Source organism: Phascolarctos cinereus, unplaced genomic scaffold (genome assembly GCF_003287225.1).
Source record: "Phascolarctos cinereus isolate Bilbo 61053 unplaced genomic scaffold, phaCin_HiC Scaffold_7;HRSCAF=346, whole genome shotgun sequence".
NCBI lineage: Eukaryota > Metazoa > Chordata > Mammalia > Diprotodontia > Phascolarctidae > Phascolarctos > Phascolarctos cinereus.
The window spans coordinates 122819607-122841901 of NW_027556180.1; the positions used below are offsets into that span (position 1 = coordinate 122819607).

The following is a 22295-nucleotide window of genomic DNA, read 5'->3' on the forward strand; positions in this document are numbered from 1 at the left end:
CTAACCTCTTCCTGACATTATAAGGATATCAAGGGAATGTGGGCTGTCAGATGGTAATCTCTTGCTCATGCCGTATGACCAGTTACTCTTCTTTTTTGCCTGACCATTTATTTTATGACATTCTTTAAATCCTTTCCTTTAAAATTTCTTGTTTGTGATATGTTACAACCTACCCTAATCTACCATGCATCTTGACACTGCCCCTGAAGTGATCTTCAGTTTCAGTTCTTTGGATACCATAGTGTTCCATGACTTGCAGCTATACAACAACTCTGGGAAAATATTGGTATAAAAATATGGATCTTTATTTTAGGGAGTATTATTTCTTTTCTTAAAATTCTATTCAGTTATATTTAATTCATTTAAATTCATTCATTTAATTCATTCTAATTCATCAAATGGTAAACATTTATTAAGCACCTAATATATGCAGGGCCCCTTGCTAGGTGCTAACACATAATTCTTGCCTTGAAAGAGTTGAAGATCTAGTATGGAAGGTAAGATATATGCAAAAATATCTGTGATAATAAGTAAAATATGGGGGAAAAACATTAAAGAGGTTAAAAAAAAGACAAAAGTGCCCAGAGAGTTGAGAGGGAGATGCATCTAGATATGGAAATCAGAGGATTCAGGAACTAAATGACATTTGAGCTGGGCCTTAAAGGATGAGTAGGATGTTAAGAGGCAGCCATCGGGAGAAAGAAATTTTCATGAATAAAAAACAGTAAAGGAAAAGAGATAAGAGATGGGAATATGTGAGTTGAGTTCAGAGAATGGTTAATAGTCCAACTTGGCTGAATTGTAGAATATAAAGAGAGAAGCAGTACGCACTAAGTAAGGTTGGATAGGTGAGTTAATTGGGTAATGGAGTATATTTAGACTTAATTCATTAGTCAATGGAAAACGTTGAAAGACTTTAAGCAGTGGAATGAAAAGATTACAATATAATTTAGGAAGATTATTAACCTGGAGTAGTAAGTAGGATGATTTATGGGTGGAGAGAGATTGGAGGCAGGGAAACCAGTTGAGAATCTAATGAATTAAGCCAGGTGAGAGATAATACATGCCTGAATTAGGGCAATTGCAGTGACAGTAGAATGAAAATCAGCATTGTATAGTGGAATGTACATTGTATTGAGAATCATAAGAACTGGGTTTCAATTCAGGCTCTGCCATTTATGGAGTCCTTTCAGAAAAATTATTTAAACTTTCTGAACCGAGTTTTGTCACCTGTAAAATGGCAGTGAGTTTACTATGACTCCTGCTTCCAGAGCCAGGCTGGCTATATTTCCTCTTGAGGGTTCAAGAGTACCCTGAGGGATTTGGACTCTTTTCTCTATTATCATTAGCTCAAGTCCTTGCCAGCAGAGATCCCTCTATTGTTAGGTGCCAATGACTAGTGCCTTAGTTCCATATAACCACTTAACATCAATTAGCTTTTGAAAAGTTGTGTTTACCTTGAATACCTAGCAAGAATAAAACACAAATATTTCTTCCAATATCTGGGGGAATACTCTCCCCTATACCTTCTCTCCAGGGGGAAGAGTAGGTTGAAGACTTAGCTCAGTTCCTACATAGCATTAGTACCACCAATTTCAAGCCTAGAGTTCTTATCTCCACTAATGATGACCTGAATCCAGAAGATTGTTCCCAAAAGCTGGTCGCTCCCAAAGTTTGCTCCTTGCTCCTGAGGACATTGATGCTGTGTTGGCTGCACACCCATACCCTGTATACTGGGATGCCAAGGTACCCTTTGGAGTCCAGGAGTGGGGAACTTGCAGCATCGAGGCCACATATGGCCTTCTAGATCCTCAAGTGTAGCCTTTTGACTGAATCCAAACTTCACAGGACAAATCCCTTTGATAAAAGGATTTTTTCTATAAAATTTGGACTCAGTCAAAATGCTGCACCCAAGGACCTAGAAGGCCACATGAGGCGCAAGGCCACAGGTTCCCCACTCCTGCTTTGGACCTTTTGCAATTCACAAGATTATAGAGGTTATACTTCCTTCATCTAGAATAGCAGAGAGCAAACACAGAGGCCAAGGATCAAAGTCCTTTCATAGGACCATATGGCCTCAGAGGGGAGAAAGCACTATGATATCTCTTCCTACAGTTATGACCTCTCACTGGATGTCTTGAGCAGAGTCATTGAATCAGGCAGAGGAAATAACTAAAGTTGATAGGCCTTCTGGAACGTCTCCATAGCCAATCAACGAACCACCTCTTCAGCACATGGTTACCCAGCTAGAACCAGTTATAGAATGTCCATGAATGTCCCACAGTCTCTCCAAGACACTTCCATCCTACATCACAATGTCTCTTTTAAGGAAGCAAGCTGTCAGCCTGTCTACATGGAGAATTATATCAGTCAATCAAGCTGATGGGGTCTGTTCAAGTGTCAGTCCCTGGTTACCATGGGGATAATGAAACTTATGCTACCTAACTGCCAGGACTGTTGTGAAGAAATCACTTGGTATACCTCAAGCTACTATTATGTGGGAATTATTGCTCTTAGAAAAGAGGGTATAAATGAAGGAAATATTGAAGAGGTAAAATTGATAAGACCTGGCAAATGTTTGAACTGAGGGATTCCTGAGAGGGAAAAGTCAAAAAGTGACTCAAAGCTTTCAAGCCTAGGTAACTATGAAAATAATGGTGTTATTCCTAGGAATGGGGAAGTCAAGAGGAGGAACAGGTTTGGGGGAAGAGGGTGAATGATGAGTTATGCTTTGGATATGTTGCATTTGAGGTGATTATGGACATTCTGACTGAGATATTTGGTGAAGAGCTAGAAACATAGGTCTATGACTCAGGACAGACTTTAGGACTAGAGATACAGGTTTGAGAGTTGTCTTCAAAGAGAGAATGGTTAAAGTAATGGAAGTGGATCAGATTGCCAAGAAAGAGAGCATAGAGAGAAAAGAGAAGAAGGCCAAGGACAGAGCTCTGAAGGAATTCCATCATCTAAGAGAGTTGGGGAAAGAAGATGAACCAATGAAAGAGAGAAGTGGTCAGAGAAGTAGGAGATTCATGAGACTGCAGTGAAATGGAAACCAAAGAAAGAATGAGTATGCAGAAGGATATAATAAACAGTGTCAGAAACCACAGAAATATTAAGATGAAGACTAAAGAGCCTAATTAATTTGGCAAGTAGGAGGAAATTGGTGACCTTTGAGGAAACAATATCATTAGAACAGCAAGGGCTGAAACCTGGTTACAAAGGGTTGGTGAGTAAACAGATGGTTAGGATGTATCAGCACACATCTTAGAACTTTTTTTTACAACATTTTGAAAGTTTAGTAATAAAGAGGATGAAAGAGATGAAGTGGTAGCTTGAAGGGATGATAACAAATAAAAGAAAGGTCAATTTTTTTTTCTTTATGAGGAAGACTTGAGTATACTTTTATATGAAGAGGAGAAGCTAGAATAAAGGGAGAATGTAAGGATGTTGGGGGAAAAAAGGGAATGCTTGATGAATTGAGACCTCAAAAGTAGTTGGAATCAAGGGTGCATGTGGAGAGGTTAACTTTTGGAAAGAGTCATATTTTCTTTTTATAGGAGAGAAGGAGAAAGGAATGGATAAACATAGAGAAGTCCTAAGGCACGGAGAGTGAAGTTGAAAGTACTCATGCCTAGGGAGACAGTAGGATGTAGTAGGAAAAGCCCTGGATTTGGACTTAGAGGTTGAACCTGGTTCTATAACTTCATGATTGTAAGCTCAGGCAAATCACTTAACCTCTCAGGAGATCAGTTTCCTCATTTTTAAAATAAGGAGTTTGTACTTGATTTCTTTCAATATCCTTTTCACTCTCCTCAAAATCCTATCTTCATTCCCACCACCCCAACAACCTCTCCTCCTATTCTGTCTAGACTATAATAGATCATAGAGGAGAGTGAAAAAAATTTGGAAAAGACTTTATTTGTTAAAAAGTGGGAGAGATAGAAAAATAGGAGATAGGATTCAGCTCATGGGTGTGCTAGAGTCAGTTTAAAAGAACTGATAAATAGAAGTACGTGTAGAATGATTATATATACACACACAGATTTATACACACAGATTTGTGTATATCTCTAAGAGAGGAGGGAAGAGAAAAAAGGAAAACAAAAAATTTACATGAGAACCTTATTACATATTTAAAAGGCATAGCAAGTTATACATAATAGATTCATGCAGTTTCATGTGCAAAAAAAATGGCTAAATTTTCAGTGTGAGCATTTCCATCTCAGAAATCAGCAAATGCTACAAATCAGAGCTTGATTTATTGCTTTGTTGATTATCTAGACTTAAAGAAAATGATGGAGAAAATATTAATAATGTAGATTAAACATAAAAGTATTTTTTGGAGGAGGAGAGCTGGTTATTAAACATTTACCAATGTATCACTAGTTCAGACTTTTGAAGGTAGAGCAATTCTAAAGGATGATAAGATGGCACAATGGATAGAAAACTTTTTTAGATAAGTCAGAGATTCTCCAGAAAAGAACAACCAAAATGGTGGAAGACCTTGAATGCAAGTCATAAATTTGGTTGAAGGCTCTGGGCATGTTTAGTTTGGAGAAGATTTGAGTTGGGGGACATGATAGCTGTCTTCAAGTATTTGAAAGGCTATCATGAAGGAGGGATTAAATTTATTCTGATTGGCCCTAGAGGGCAGAATCAGGAGCAATGGGCAGAATTTTCAAAAAAGGAAAATTAGGTTTAATGTCAGGGGAAAAAAAACACCCAACATTTGGAGCTGTCCAGAAGTTCAGTGGCCTGACTTGAGAGGAAGTAGACCCCACCGTGCAGAAGATGAATGGACGTTTGTCAAATATTTTATAGCAAAGTTTCCTTTTACCTTTAGATTCCTTCCTGCTCTCAAATTCTGCATCAGAGAAGCTGGTATCAAATGCCTACTCAGTTACTTCCCTAGCTTTGTGTCTACGGTTAAGTCAACTACTCTGAGCCTCAGTTTCTTCATCTGTAAAATGGGTTAATAATACTCCTATCTCATAGGGTTATGGTGACGATGAAATTAGATAATTTATGTAAAATACTTTGTAAACCCTTAAGCATTATATAAACATGAGCTAATATTGTTATTTGTTGATGGGTAGCTGAAATGGAAGTCTGTGGAGCCGAGATAGACACTAAAGAGTTAAATGTTAGGAGGACTGTCAAAATGTAAATCAGCGTGTATATTTGAATTCCTGAAAAAGGAGGATGATAGCAAGGGAGGACCTGAAAGAAAAGAAGAGGAGCCAAAGGCTAAAATTATTAAAGAAAAATCTGAATGTCCTTGAGGTCTGCATATGACAATGAAAAGGATGAGGACAAAGTGGTTTACAACTTAATGGATGTTTGAGTAAGCATCCAGGTAGGCTTGTGTCTCTCACAGCAGTTTTCCCCAAATCTAATTATGTTAATATGCATATCTTTTATCTACCTTAACATAGCAGTTTTCCCCCTGCAATGCATGACAGTTTTTGAATAATTTTTGCTATTTTATTAATTTTTTGATGTACTCTTTTGGCAATAGGAGTGAAAATGAAAGGGACGAGAAGAAAGTCTCAATTACTCGGTACAGATCTGATGATACTTTAGACAGGTAAGTTGCTTTTAACCATATACAGAATATAATATAATATAATATAATATAATATAATATAATATAATATAATATAATATAATATAATATAATATAATATAATATAATATAATATAATATATTTAGAATATAATACATTCTGATTTTAGACTTGTAGTCAAGAAGACCTAAGTTTAAATTTTGCCTCAGACACTTTCTAGCTATGGGATCCTGTGGAATAACTTAACCTCTCTGTCTCAGTTTCCTAATCTCTTACATGGGGATAAAATAGTGCTTATAATAAATGGTTGTTGTGAATATCAAATGAGATAATCTATCTGAAGAAAGTGATTTTCCTAAATCACAGATCCAATCATGTCATCTCCCTGCTCCACCCCAATAAACTCTAGGGGCTTTCTATTGCCTCTAGGAGCAAATATATTTTAAAATCCTCTGGCATTCAAAGCCCTTTTTATACTTTTTCAGTCTTCTTACACCTTACTTCCTGATACATACTCTTCAATCTAATGACATTGGGCTTTTGGGTGTTCCATGAAAAAGACTCTGGGCATTCTCTCTATCTGTCTCCCATGCCTGGAATGCTTTCCTTCCTCCTTTCTGACCACTGACCTCCCTGGTTTCCTTTAAGTACCAACTGAGATCCTAACTCCAACAGAAAGGCTTTTTCAACCCCTCTTACTTCTAGTCTTTCTGTTGATAATTTCCTACTTATCTTGCATATAGTTTGCTTTGTATATATTTGTTTGCATGTTGTTTCTCCTATTAGGATCTAAGCTTCTTGAGGGCAGGGACTATCTTTTGTTTCTTTCTGTATTTCCAGTCCTTAGCACAGTTCCTGGCATAGAATAGGTGCTTAATAAATGATTATTGATTGATTGATTGCAATGCTTAAAGTACTATATAAATACTAGTGATGACTATGGATTGCACATAAGCTGTTGTTACATTTATTGATCTTATTTTATTTCCCAAAGCTTTATTTCCAATAGTTAAGGTACACTGAACATGTGACATTCTGCTTGAAAAAGCTCGTGATTTATCCATGAGACTGAATGTTACCTCTTATTTCATGCTAACAAATTTATATGCAATTTGGAGGGACAATATGTAGCCTGAGTATAGCTAGAGAAAACTACAGTGAGTCAGGAGTGATTAGTTCAGTTATAATGCATAAATTGTATATTTGAGAAATCCCTGTACTCCTTTCTCTATCTCTCCTTTCATCTACTCTTTCTTCTCCACCTATGTGGAGAGAGAGTTTCACCTCTCTCCTAACAACTTTAATGTTTCCATCTTGATTATGGGACAAACAGCACTTTCTGCCCATCTATTTTGTGGAGCCACTACATTTAATAATACAAAAGATTCATTCCAATCTGTAGGAAGGGTAAGAGATATTCATTTTAAAAATTGGGACCTATTGTTTCAGTAACTGTAACATAGCGTACAGAGACCCCTAGCGTTTGGTAGAGAAAGTACAAGTAGTTCTTTTTACTCCTTCTTTGGCCTCTTTGGGGAGTCTTAGGACAAACAAAGGTCAAAAGCCTGTGTACAGGTTACTTGTGATTGTTCATTGTAACTCCTATTCCAGACTGTATTGGTTCAAATTCCATGAAAAGCTGGTTCTGCCCTATTAGTGTTTAAATGCTTGAGGAAGAATAGTTCTTAACAATAATCATAATGATGAGCATTTATATAGCACTTACTATGCTATATGTCAAGCATTATGCTAAGTGTTTCACAATTATTATCTCATTTGATTCTCACAACAACCCTGTGAAGTAGGTTACTGTGAAGTAGGCTATTGTTATCCCCATTTTACAGATAAGGAAACTGAGGCAAATAGAAGTTAAGTGACTTGCCCAGGATCACACAAGAGTCCAAGGCCAGATTTGAACTGGGATCTAACTGCAGATTGAGTTCTCTGTCCTCTGTCCCCAAATAAGCTAAGTATGGTGAGAAAAAGGAGTTGTTTAAAAAGTTTCAAACAGCTGCTCAAGAAATTCATTGGCCAACTTAATTTTTTTAAGAGGACATATATAAAAGGTGGAAGCAAGAGCAGTGAATGGAAGATGAATACAAGTAGTCCTATAAGAATAGTGTCAGAATGAGGAAAAGCCATTTAGGGATGATAAGAATAATAAAAAGATTATCATTGCTTTTTAGCTGTCTTGGGCAGTATCAAGGAAGGAGAACTGTTTCTGGGAGAAGGGTGGCGGCAGCACTGGACAACAATAACAGATGACAAAAAATGGAGAACTCAAGTTTCTTTTGCTTCTTTTTTTCATGTATTTGTTTGTTTTGTTTTTTACTCTGGATGTCACTTTTGAGCTGGGAAAAAAAAGATGTCTGACAGAGATTTAAAACATAAGATGAGCAGGGATATATGAGAGCACCTAGATTCCTTTGGTGAATTCAGGTTATCAGGCCTAGACAAATCATGTGCCAGGGGAATATAAGAACTGGTAGATAAGTTTTGTTGAGCTTTGATCAATGATCTTTGAAAGATCATGGATGATCTGGGTAGAGGAGCAAGTAATCTATATTTAGAATTGAATAGGATTTAAAAGCAAAAGGCATAAATAAAACTTTTAAAAATAAAATAAAGTTCATAAAAAGTAGAAAAAGTGTCTCAGCACCAGAGAAAGGCAAGTGTTCTAATTTTTTGAAAAGGAGAAGTCTGGAAGATATAGGGCAGTGAATTTGCATTACTGGCAAAATTCCATAATGTATTATTAAAGGGATGGTTAATCATCTTGTTGTTACTATTGCTATTTGTCCTTTGCGAGGACCATGACATCAGGAAGGTCATGCCATGACTTGCAAGTGAATTGGATTTAAGTGAGGAAGGGTTATGGGAAGTCACCCGCTTTACTTTCTCTCCAGAGTCATCTGGGTCCAGTGGCAAGATATAGATCAGGATGACTGGAGATGGCCCCAGATGCAGTGGGAGACCTTGGCCTATTTAAACTAAGGTCTTTCCCAGGTCTCAGTTTGTCTGAGGCAAGGACCATTCAGTGACTTAGGCTAGGTAAGAGATAAGGCAAAGAGTGGACTCTTTTACCTAGTCAAAAAAAAAAAAAAGCAATCTGAGAGGGGAAGATCCTTAGGGTTTCTGGCCAAAACAATTGCTATTTACATTCATTCTGAATAATCAGGGCCCAAACAATGACCCTGTGGACTTGGTCTGGGACCTAATCTTGGCTAACCTATGAGAGCCAGAGTGATTTGGGTTTAAGGCATGACTCTTAAGAAAGAAATCTAGCCCCTAAATCCAAGATACCTTAGAGGTTTCAGTGATTTGCATTCCATTGGGCAGGTAAGGGTATGATATCCTATGTGGACAGAGGGAGAGGAAGAAGGGGAAGGGGAAGGGGTAGGAAAAGGAGAAGGGAAAGGAAAAGAAAGGAAGAGAAGGGAAAGGAAGATGAAAGGAAGGAGCTGCGTTGCCCGAATGGATAATGAGCCTGTAGAAAAGAAAGAAATGATGAATCATAAGAAGCCATCACCATCATGGCTTCATCAAGGATAGGGCCTATTTCTATTCCTATATTCATATTATGAGAGGTTCATAGACACTACAACTCAGACATTTTTAAATGAATTATGGTAGACAGAGTGTGAGTAGATCCTACAGTATTCCCTAATAAACATGTGAGTTCCTTGAAGGCAGGAACTACCTCATTTTTTATTGTATCCCTAGTACCAGCTCAGTGCTTGGCATTAGATAGTGCTTAGTAAATACTGGTTAATTAATTGATTGACTTGGAACTTTATGACTGACTATACCCAGTGAGTATCGCAGAATGGCAGAATCACAGTATCTCAGATTTGCTAGCAACCCCAGGCACCAGCCTGTTCAATCTATAGAACAACAAGAATCCTTCTCAACTTAAATGACAGATGACCTCTAGTGACCTTAAATGACAGAAGAGCTATTGTGAGCACGATCCCACTACTTCTAAGGAAGCCCTTTCAATTTTTGGGTAGCTTTGTTAGGAATTTTTTTTTTAACATTAAGTCAACATCTGCATCTCTGCCACTTTCACCAATTATTCCTCCAGGCCAAACAGAAAAAGTCCAAGCCCTTTTGGGAATCCTTTTAAATTCTTGAAGACAGCTATATCTCCCTCCCAGGCTTCTTATCCATAGGATAAACATATCTGGAGGCAGCTGAGGGATAGAGTGCTGGATCTGGAGTCATCTTCCTGAATTCAAATCCAACCTCAGACATTTACTAGCTGTGTGATCCTGGGCAAGTCACTTAACCCTGTTTGCCTCAGTTTTCTCATCTGTAAAATGAGCTGGAGAAAGAAATGGCAAACCACTCTGGTATCTTTGCCAAGAAAACCCCAAATGGGGTTGAAGAGTCAAATAAACCTGAAAATGACCGAACAACAACAACAACAACAAAGCATATCCAGTCTCTTTATTCAATTCTCATATCACATTTTCTTTAGTCACTTTAACATCCCAGTCATTCTCCTCTGGGTAGTCTCCATTTGACTTAATGTTTTTCCTAAAATTTGGTGTCTAAAACTGAACACAAGATGTTATGGAGTATGGTCAGGGCAGAATACAGCGTGACTCGCATTTTCCTGCTCCTGTACATTATGCATCCCTTAATAGTCTAAAATCACATTAGCCTTTTGGGGCTATACAATATCATACTGTTGACTCATGAGCTTGTAGCACATTAAAACCTACAAAAATCTTTTGCGTATTAATGCCTCACCGTGCCTTTCTCATCTTGTAGTTATGAAAAGAATTTTCAAAATCCAAGTTTAGGGCTTTTCATTTATCCTCATTAAGTTTCATTTTATTAGATTTGATCCAACATTCTAGCTGCAGTTAACTGGGCAGTGATTCTCCTTGGAGAGTTGAATAAAGGAGTTGGAGAAGTTGCCTTTATCATTTATCTAAAAACAAGAAAAATTATTTCATGGGTCATTTGTTTATCTTGCCTTATAAGGTGCATGAATATAAGCAAACAGATCTTTACTAAGTAAGTTAATCAGAGAAGATGATTCCTGACTTCCCTTCCTACTCTAAATCTGTGATAACATCAGCTTTTATGACAAAATGTCTTCATAGGGGATGGTGATTGAGTTTATGGAGAATCTGAAAGGATACTTTTAAATGGAGTCCTTATCCTTTTTGTTGCTAGGGAAATTTCTAATCATCCTGATAGCTAACTGAGCTGGCTTAGCTCCAACTAAAAATCCATCTTCTACAAGACATTTTACTTGTTCACCCTTAATGCTAACACTTTCCCTCTATTATCTCCAGTTCGTTCTCTATATATTATTTGTACACAGTTGCTTTCATGTTGTCTTTCCCATTATATTGTGATCTCCATCATACTTGTGAAGGGCTGTCTTTTGTCTTTTTTTGACTCTCTAGTGCTAAGCCTGGTGCTTGGTGCATATTAGGCACTAGATAAATGCTAATTAACTGACTGAATGGTCTGAACCAGGGGTGGGGAACCTGAGCCCTCGAGGCCACATGTGGCCCTCCAGGTCCTCAACTGTGGCCCTTTGACTGAATCCAAACTTTCAAAAAATCTAAACAGAAGAACAAATCTGTGAAGTGTGGATTCAGTCAAGGGGCCACACTTGAGGACCTGGAGGGCCACATGTGGTCTTGAAAGTGCAGGTTCCCCACTTCTGGTCTTAACAATAATTTTACTCACTCACGCACTTATCAAGTGCTTACCATGTATAAAACCTCTTTGATAGGTGCTGAGGGTACAAAAAATAAATGTCATCATCTATGACTTCAAGGAATTTCCAATATCACAGGATAAAGATAAGAGAGGGATACAATTATAATAAAGGAAAAAATAAATGATGTCATATGGCACTGAGAGTGTTATTATTATTCAGAGGAGAAAGGGATTACTTCTGGTTGGGAAGATGAGAGAAGGCTTCATGAAGGCAATGACATGTGTTAATAAGACTCATCTTTTTAAAAATTAGATTTTCTACCAGAACTGTCCAAGTTGCTCTTGTGAACATGAGCTTCTTTTAATCATTTTCCAAGTGTCCCATGAACTTGTAATATTTTAGCTTGGCAAATCATACCCCCTAATTTACATAATAACAGGTCATCCTTTGGAAGCAGGGAAGTAAATGTATTAATACATAGTGTGAAAATATGTTTTGATTCCTTTTGGGAGAAAGCTTAGCTGAGGACAAATCTATAAATCATTGTCAATAGAAATTGGAATTAGCTTAATGGGATAACTACCTTGTATGAGTAAGTTAACTTCATCAACTTCAAAAAGTAAGGCACACATGCTACTCTTGGAGAGAGAGAAAAGACAAGCACGGAAAGGAAAAGAGGAGGGCTTAAGTTCATGAAAAGAAGAAGGCGTATATATACACATAGTGAATATTAGGGGCAGAAGAAAAGGCTGCAATTTGTAGGGAAAGTATCTTGAAGAGATAGAACAGAACAATGTGACCTTGATCAGGGTCATGTTGAACATTTTTTCTTTGCTTTTGGAAAATTTTATTGAGATCATAGGATCATAGATTTATAAGGGAGTTCAGAGGCCATCTAGTCTAACCCTCTCATTTGACAGATGAGAAACTGAGGCACACATATGTTAAGTGGCTTGCCCATAGTCCAATAGGGATACAGGTAGCTTTTGGTTTTTATACCATAGCATAGACATTTTCCAATATGCACCCTTACCCTCACTCCCCTCCCTTCCCCTTGCCATATGTAGAAACTAAGAAAATCTTTCACTGTAACAAAATAAAATTAAAAATTAATTGGCCCAACTACTAAGTCTAATAGTTTGTGCGGCATTCTGTAGGGCAGCTAAGTGGTGCATTGGATGGAGTATATGGCAGGGAGTCAGCAAGACCTGAGTTCAAATTCTGCCTCAGATACTTATAACTGTATGACCCTGGGCAAAGCATTTAACCCTGCTTACCTCAGTTTCCTTATCTGTAAAATGAGCTTCAGAAGGAAATGGCAAACCACTCTAGTAACTTTACTGAGAAAACTCCAAATAGGGTCACCAAGAGTCAGACATGACTGAACAACAGAAAAAATATTCTATGTCTGGAGTCTCTCATCTCACCACCAAAAGGAGAGAGATGTGAAATCTATCCATTTGAGCCAATATTGGTCATTGCTTTTAATCCTAGTTCAGTTACCTTGTTTCTAGTATAGTTTCCCTTGATATTATTGTAGTCATTTTGTATATTGTTCTTCTGGTTGTGCATTCTTTGCTCTTTATCAGGTTTTTCAGAATACTTCATGGTTGTTCTCTTTTGCTCAACAATATTGCATTATATTAATATACTACAATTTGTTTAGCTATCCCCTAATCTATGGACATCTACTATCTTTCCAGTTTAGTGCTACCATAAAAAGAGCATCTATATATTTTGGTTATATATGTGACTTGTCTTTCTGTGTTTGACCTCCTTAGGGTATATTACCAGTAGTGGTATTGCTGAGTCAAAGGATATGATATGAAGAGCTTAGCAAATCTTATTTAATTCTGAATTGTTTTCCACTGGACCAGTCTAACTGGAATGCATTGATATTTGTATTTAGGCAAATGGAGCAAGGGAATGAATCTTTTTTAGATTTTAAGTCCTTAGAAATAATGAGATCTCTGAGAAAAAGAGACAACTTCCTCAGTTTCCTGATCTGTAAAATGGGGAAATTAATGCCTACAACACCTTCCTCACAGAGTTATTTTGAAGTTTAAATTTAAAAGTGTATTAGTGTTTTGCAGACTTTAAATTACTAAATAAATGTCAGTTATTATAATAGATAGTCACTTCCATAATAAACTCAAAGAGCATGAGCTCTACTGAATCAACCTGAAATCCTGAATTTAGAAAATCAGAGCATATCTATTCTGAGTTTTGCAATTTTCCTCTCTAGGGGATGGGAGGGAAGGGAAGGGAATCACCAGAATGCCACCACTCTCCAAACAAGAAGAAAGAGATAGAGTGAATGAGGGAGGAAAAAGACACACCTACCTATACTGTTTATTTTTATGAATTTTTTCCAACTTTTATAAAAAAAAATCAAACTGGAAGGGGAAGACCCTCAGGGTTGCTGTCCAAAAGAGAAACAGTTAATATTTACATTTGCACCAAGCCAGGAGGGCCCCAAAAAATAACCATTAAGTGGTGCTTGGGCAGGAACCTATTGTTGTCCAATGCATGAGGTCCAGAGTGAATTTAGTTTAAAGCTTAGTCTTTGAGAAAGCAATCTACTCAGTAAATCCCAAGTTAACTAGGTAGCTTTTGTCCATCAAAATTTACCCTCCTTTGGACAGAACATACTAAGGAGAGGGCAGAAGAGGGGAGGAGAACCTGAGTTGCCCACCTGGAACTGGCCAGCTGGGTCCCCATTCAGGCAGCTGGCACTACTCACAGGTTGTGGGGTTTTTTTTTTGTTTTTTTTTCATTTTTTGTTTTTATTAAAGGGGCCATCCTTTGACTCACTTCTTAAAGAAGCCTATTCACTGAATGGGCATCGTCTCACTCAAAGTGAGGACTTGAAAAGACCTTAGCTTAAAAGTGCCCATGTTTCCCACTGCATCCTGGGCCATCTCCAGTCCTGCTGATGAATATCTGGCCACTGGACTCAGATGGCTCTGGAAGAGAAAGTGAGACTGGTGACTTTGCGCAAACATTCCTCATTCAAATCAACGTCAATTGCAAGTCATGTCATGGTCCTCTTCACGAATTAAGGACAAACCACAACGTTTTTTCAAGCTACAAAATACATAGATGTCATCATCCTCTGTTATTTTCTCACTATAGGAATGTATTAGAGGTATCCTGTGTTGTCACATTTATTCCTGTTTTAGCTTGGCCTTCCAAACATTTGTTTCTTTTCTACTTACACAAGTTAATTGACTGCACAAATGTTTATTATAGAGCAACTAAGTATGTTCTTCAAGGACCAGAAGACCTTACTTTGGGAGCAGAAGAAGGACCTGCTTTATTGGGGATATATTGCAGATTGTGGTCTATCAGATACTGGTTCCTTAAATAATTTTATTTTTCTGGGCCTAGTTCCTTTTAATCCTATTTTGGTCCTGGGTAACATTTGAGTTTAGAATTGCCTTTCACTGAAATATGTATTCATACAATATGCAGGGTATATTGGGCAAGTATGTGGTCAGAAAGGTGGGGCATGAGAGGAGAACAAAGGAGGAGAGAATACCACTTCCAAAAAACTACTTCTCCACCCATTCTCCCTGCTAGCACTATACTTATACCAGGACCTTTTTCACTGGTCAGATGTGGCATTCAGGACACTTACCATGCTTTCATACTGACTCCAGTATGTGGTCTGGTGACATCATAAATCAGGCTTCAGAAAACATAAGGATTTCAACAGGTAAATAGAAGAGGAGGAGGGTGATTGTGCCCAGACATAAAGGATGGCATTGGTAAAGGCAGGAAAGCATTGAAGGTGTTCATTAAACAGTGAATAGTTTAGATAGGCTGGACCATAGAGTACATGAAGGGAAATAGGGAGAGATAATTCTGAAAAGGCAAATGGTATTTAAGTTACTAACTAACCAACTAACTGCGGATGCTTCCCTCAGACCACCTCACACTCCTTGGGAAGAGGAAAGGCATTAGGTTCATAGTTTTGTTCGGTTCCTATAGAGCACAGTATCAAGTTATTATACAAGTCTAGAGAAAATGAAGGCCTGAGTTAGGTCCATGACTATGACAGCAGAGAGGGATGTGAGTGAATCATCAGAAATAAAATGAACAAGGCCTGCATCTGGTTGGATGGGGGTGGAGCATAAAGGGAAAGGGACAGAGACTAAATTTTTTTAAATGATTCTCATTGGGGAAGAATGATGTTTTTAAATGATTCTAGCTTAAAAGAGAATTTGAAAGGGGCACTGAAAACTGAATGCTTATCAAGACTTTTGTCTCATGTTTCTTCATAAAGGATTTCAGACAGAAATGATGCTGCTAAAACTTATAAGGCCAATACCTTGGATAACCGACTAACTAATAGGTACAAGTATTTACTAACTTTGGGGAAAGGTTCAAGTACATAACTCTTCTCACCCTTACCTGTCTTTTGTGTAAAACTCCATTCTTATTAAATGTATTCCATAAGGTCTCTAATAATTCATGTTTCTGGTAGTAAGAAAATATATGAAGGTTCAAGTGTGAATGGCCTTTATATCAGATCCATAACCAAAGAAAAAGGAAAATTTAGTGGGGTCTTTGGAAATCAAGTGAGTCCAGCTCTGGAACTCATTACATTTACCACATGTATATTACTTTAAAAAACATTCTGGCAGCAAGAATATTAACAAAAAATCATATAAATGCAGATTTTACATTCTCATTACCAAGGAAAATGATTGAACACAGCTGCACAGCAAATAAAGACATTTGGTAAAAACAGAAGCAGCTTTTTTTGGGGAGAGAAAAAAAAGACTTCTTTGGAGATTCTCACAAGATACAGCCGAGATGGGGAGGCCATCTCTTGGTATTTATCTAAATACTTGTGCTTTCCTCTTTCCTCCACTCAAAGAATTTCTAACCTGTCATTAAACTGAACAATCAAAATATGGATGATTGTAACACAGATGATATTAATTATTCTTTGTTGCCACTTGTTTATTTCTCAAACTTTGATGTTTTTCCCCCATCAGAGGCTTGTCCACATTCAGAACATCAGAAGCAACAAAGCCGTATGTACATTTCTACTGAAACTATATTTTAGAGTACAATATCTTTGTTTCTTTGTATGTATATTTAAGGTATTGCCTACCCTTACCTTCTACGTTAACTTCAGACTCACACTATCATTTTTATAAATACATTTTTTTTAATAAACATGAAATCTGGGTTCTCTTTCTATTTGTTCTCTCCCTTCCTCTCTCCCTCTCCCCCACTCCTTCCCTCTCTCTCTCTCTCTCTCTCTCTCTCTCTCTCTCTCTCTCTCTCTCTCTCTCTCTCTCTCTCTCTCTCCTCTCTCCCCTTGCTCTCCTTCTCTTCTCTCTGCTCTCCTTTCTTCTCTCTCCTCTCTCCCTCACCTTCTCTCTCCTCTTTCCCTCTTTCTCCCTCTCTCTCTCCTTCTTTCTCCCTCTCTCTCCTCTCTTCTTCCCCTGTCCTCCCCTTCCCTCTCTTCTTCTCCTACCTCCTCTCTTCTCCTCTCTTCCTCTTTCCTTCTCTGCCTTCCTCTCCTCTCTTTCCTTTCACTCGCCTTCCTAATTTTTTCCTTTTCTCCTTTCTCTCCTTTCCTTCCTTTATCCTCCCATCAAATCCTACCTCTAATACCTAATTACCTGTATCACCTTGGGTGTGTTACTTAAACTCCTCAGTTTCTTCATCTATAAGATGAAGGGCTTAGATTAAATGGTCTATGAGATCCCTTCTACCTCTACATCTATGAGCCTATGAGCTTATGATCCCTTACCCCTTCTTCCTTATTCTTTTCTACTGGTCGTTGACTGTTAATGCTTTTCATTTTCATGATGTTCCTGGCCACCACCACTACTACCTATTTCTTACTTGTCTTCATTTCCCGGCAATTCTTTTATTAATAGAAATGGGACTCCATAATCATGTTCTCTGTAAGGGGTGCCCACTATAGCATTTAGATAAAATGGGTATTGGCCAGAATGTATGAATGGAAGGTATGTTGAGATCTTGTCAGGCCAAATTTTAATCATCAATATTAATTTATTTTCCTTCTTTCCTTTAAAACAATAGTTTTGATGTTTAAAGAACATGAAGATTGTATAAAAATGTAAACTTTTGTTAGGAATTTTACTTTTAAAGAAATTTTATTTATTAATATGTAAAAATTAACAAGCTATTAAGATTATTTGTGCCTATCTCCTTGTTCACCTCTTATTGTTTTTGTGCATTAATTTTTTTGTTGTCGATGCTCACTTAGGAGTCTTCCTATCACTATCCAATATCTTTCTCTCCCTCCCCCTCCCACTCCACAACCTACTCTTGTGGTGATTTTCAATCATGTTTAATGTAAAATCAGTGTTTCTCAAGGAAGGTAGGCAAAGAGGCCAAGTGCAGTAGCTGGTGTTAATAGATGCTGGGGGTTGAAAGAGAGGGTAGGTTTAAAGACTAGAAATCAGCATGTCTTACTTTATCTTGGCCTCCTCACCAACCCAACTATTATAATCAACCATGACCTTCTCTCAAAACAACAACAACAACCAGAACCAAACCTGCAAACCTTTTCTTTTTAAATATAGACCACCGGGAGCTTCTTTGAAAAACAGCACCACGACAGGCACCACTGTTGCTGCTACTCCTATCACAACTCCTGTAAAGAAAAAGAGGTATTCAGTGTTTGTTTATCATTGGGAAAATATTTTTCTGGTAATTTAGTTGTACTTCTATATCAAAGTACTCCTCTACCTGGTTGTGTAAATTGGGCTTCTCTGGGATGGACGTTTAAAGTTTGTCTTTGAGTCTTCTCCCCTCCCTTCTTCATTCCCAATTCCTCTATTTTTATAATCTTCCATGTCTCCCAAATGCCCACCCATGCCCTGGTGATGACCCATCCATTGCTGCCCTCCTAATTTCCTGCCCAATGGGAGGAAGTATGGAATCATGTGAGGAGTACGACACTATGAAGAAAAAACCCGAGTTCTAGATTAGGCTCTGTCTCTAGCTATGTGAAACTAAATGTTTCATTGACTCTTCTGGGCTTGAATTTCCTCATCTGTAAAATCAGTGTGTTGGGTTTAGACTAGATCTCTGAGGAGCATGGTATAGGGGGATAAACAGTGGCTCCAGATTAGAATTTCTTGGGTTCAAATCTTGCCTTTTATGATTACTATATGAATGATCTTAGGCAATCAATAATTAATCAATCAACATATCTTTATTGTCTATTAAGTGCTAGGAACAAGGGATGTAAGTACCAAAGAATGAAAAAAAATTTTTTCTAGCATTGTACTTATATTCTAACAGAGAGAATAAGTATATATAAAAATATATACAGCATAAATATAGAGTTAATATAGGCGCACATATACACACAAAGTGGTCAAACATAAGGTGGTTTGGGAGGGAGGACACTGGTAACTGGGGGGGATCAAGAAAGGCTTCAGTCAGAAAATAGTGTCTAAGATACATCTTAAAGGATGAGAAAGACTTCGTGAGATGGATGCAAGGAGAAAGTGCATTTCAGGCCTGTGAAGAGACAACTAATGAAAAGGCACAGGGTCAGTTTTGAGGGATTGTGTAATGCAAGTCACTTACCCTCCCTGGGTCTCAGTTTCACCATCTGTTCAATTGGGAATGAGGTTGAACTAGATGGCCTCTGAGGTACCTGCTAACTCTAGCTCTATGATCTTATGATGCCTTCTAGCTCCAAGATCAATTAAGTCTTTGATATAGCAAATCAGTAGCTATGCCAGAAATAAGAATCTATATCTTTTCTCTCCTTATGCATTGCTCTTTGCATTACACCATAAATCTTAATAGAAATCTTCTAGAGACAATGCCCCACACTTCAAAATAACAGTGATAATGGAAACATAGATCATTATGTCATCATAGTAGGGCAGAAACTTTGGTGCAAGTACATCTTTCCTAAGACCCCTTAAATCATGCTGCCTAAGTGGTTACTATCTTTAACATGTATAGACTGGCTAGTTATAATCGTGCAATCAAAGGTTTTGATAACAACTATATAGACAGGACTCCTAGGTAAAATATTCAGTATTCCTATGATCATTACCATCTTCTACTCTGATTAGGTCCTGCTTTTTTGGTAAGATAGGGATAGGAGCTGGAACTCATTTCATTTTCATAAAAAGTTTCCAGTGATGAATTCCCTCTAGTAATGCAGATTTGAACCATCTCTGTAATTGATAGGCTTAGAGAGTTGCCTATAGCACGGCCTCTTAAACTTTTTCTAGTCACAACCCCTTTTCTCATTTTGGCAGTGTTCTTTGGCATGATGACATGCTCAGTGCAAAGTGCACATGCTTTGTGTTCAGAACCAAGGCTGCAGTGAAGTTGTTCAATGCAATACAGGCAAGTGCTGCCAGAAACACCTCAGATTAATTATGTGTTTGATTTTGAATTAATTTTTGCCAATGTTTATCCTCCTATGCCATGCTGCTTAGAGATTTAGTCTAAATCTAATACGCTGATTTTATAGATGAGGAAACTGAAACCCAGAAGGTTCAATGAAACACTCAATTTTACATAGCTAGAGACAGAGCCTAATCTAGAACTCAGGTTTTTCTTCATAGCATAGTACCTCTCACATGAAACCATACTTCCTCCCATTGGGCAGGAAATGAGGAGGGCAGCAATGGGTGTGTCATTACCAGGGCATGGGTGGGCATTTGGGAGACATGGAAAACTATAAAAATAGAGAAACTGGGAATGAAGAAGGGAGGGGAGAAGATACAAAGACAAGCTTTAAACACCCATTCCAGACAAGCCAAATTTACTTTCAGAAACCTTTTACTGCTGCCAAATTTTTGCAACCCCATATGGGCTTGTGACCCACAGTTTAAGAAGCACTGAGAGGTTAATTGACTTGATTAGGTCAAATGGCCAATAAGTATCAGAGGTAAGACTTGAACACACATCTTCTTGACTACAATGCCAGCTCTCTATCCACATGCCTTTGCAACCTTTGTTAAGACCCATCCAATAGGTATAGAACAGTAAATAAACCTGTAATGCCAGGAAAGAAGAAGAGATTGAGGAATTCCATGCTATAAAATCAATAGTACAGTGTTTGAGGGACAGAAACCAAATGATATTAATGAAAAACACAATGCTGACTCATGCCTAGCTCTTATGCTTGTGACTATTGCATTTCTTGGGGAGATTTGGGGGAAAAAAACCACTTCAGTCAGCCCAGCACCATAACTTGACAACCTCCATTCTTTGGCCCCTCAAGTCTAGAGTTACAAGGGGCCTTAGAGGTCAGTTAGTCTAATCTGCCACCAAAGCAGGAGTCTCTTCTACAATGCCCTTCATACCTGGTGATCTAGCTTTTACTTTAACACTACCATTGGCTAGAAATTTACCACAATGTGAAGCATTAATGAATGGTTTGGGTATTTCATATGTCAAAATATTGAGTTGGAATTTGAGTCACTATAACTTTTCACCCATTTATCCTACTTCTCTCCTTTGTTGTGATAAAAAATACATCTTGTACCATGTGACAGACTATCATATATTTGAAAATAGCTATTATGGTTGCCCCAATCTTCCTCTTCCACCAGATTAAACATCCTTAGTCCTTGCAATAATTCTCCATATAGCATATTTTCCAGACCCCTCATTTTCCTGTCTATCATCCTTTGGACACTCTTTATTGCTTTACCCTTTAATCTTTTTGCTGGACCTCTTAGATGCTCCTGTCAATTCAAAGGGTAATTAAATGAGGTTTATTTTTTTTTATTGGCAAAAAGATTTCTGCACTAAAGGTGACACTAGGTCTCTGAGTCTGATTCTTTATATTTTCAGTCATTATTTTTTCGACGCTATCATCACCACAATGTCTTATTTAGTGTTCAAAAGAAACCAGAAAATTGATTTCAATATAGAGAGCATGAATGTATCATTAATGTATCACGGGTATTTTCCATTCTATTTATAAATTGGTATTTATAAAAAAGTAATCTTTTTGGCTGCTAAATGTTGTAAGTTGATCCTAAAAAGACATGGTTTTGGGATTAGATCTTCTGAACATTCTGTTTCTAACATGTGTTATTTCTTAACAGACAATCCTGGTTTCCACCACCACCCCCAGGGTATAATGCCACCCAGAATGCAGCAGGAAACAGAAGGTAAGGACCTAATTTGCTGGGTAATTTTATAGGAGAATTGGTCCTATGTTTTTTAAACTGTTATTTGAGATGCTTTGGAATATCGTTGGTATTTAGTTGTTCAATCATGTCCTCTTTGTGATCCCATGGACCATAGCATGCCAAGTCCTTCTATCCTTCATTGTCTCTCAAAGCCTGTTCAAGTTCACATTCTTTGTTTCCATGACACTATCTATCCAATTCATCCCCTTATCCTTTTGCCTTCAATCTTTCTCAACATTAGGGTCTCTTCCAATGAATCCAATGTTTTCATTATGTGGCTAAAGTATTTAAGCTTCAACTTCAGTATTTGGCCTTTTAGTGAATAGCCTGAATTAATTTCTTTAAGTATTAACTGATTGATTTGAACTCCTCGCTGTCCAAGGAACTCTCATGAGTCTTGTTTATTTTCTTTGCAGTTTTTTTTAAATATAAATTTATTTATTTTTAGTTTTCAACATTTACTTCCACAAGATTTTGAATTCCAAATTTTTGCCCCATCTCACCCCTCCCCCCACCCCAAGATGGCATGGATTCTGAATACCCCTTCCCCTAGTCTGCCTTCCCTTCTATCTCTCCCCCCCCTTCTCTTATCCCCTTCCCCTTCTATTTTCCTGTAGGGCAGGATAGATTTCTTACCCCATTTCCTGTATTTCTTATTTCCCAGTTGCATGTGAAAACATTTTTTTTTAAATATGTGTTTTTAAAACTTCAGGTTCCAAATTTTCTCCCTTACTCCCTCCCCACCCACGCTCATCGAAAAGGCAAGCAACTCAATACAGACCATACATGTGCAGTTATGCAAAACACTTCCCGTAGACACGTGAAAAACTAACCCTATTTCAGTTAATCATATCCTGCCCCCCCATT

General features: G+C 37.7%; 1 protein-coding gene across 20 annotated transcripts in view; it reads left to right on the forward strand.

The window, feature by feature from the left end:
- Positions 1-22295, forward strand: part of SCEL (sciellin) — a 152663-nt gene that overhangs the window by 41708 nt on the left and 88660 nt on the right. For 19 of the 20 annotated variants that reach the window (XM_078147216.1, XM_078147214.1, XM_078147212.1 and 16 more), the window contains 5 exons: positions 5522-5590; positions 15545-15613; positions 16263-16301; positions 17832-17918; positions 21342-21407. In XM_078147216.1, the coding sequence (XP_078003342.1) occupies positions 5522-5590; positions 15545-15613; positions 16263-16301; positions 17832-17918; positions 21342-21407 (330 nt within the window). The remainder of the gene's footprint in view (positions 1-5521; positions 5591-15544; positions 15614-16262; positions 16302-17831; positions 17919-21341; positions 21408-22295) is intronic. The other variant, XM_078147213.1, reaches the window with a different exon arrangement.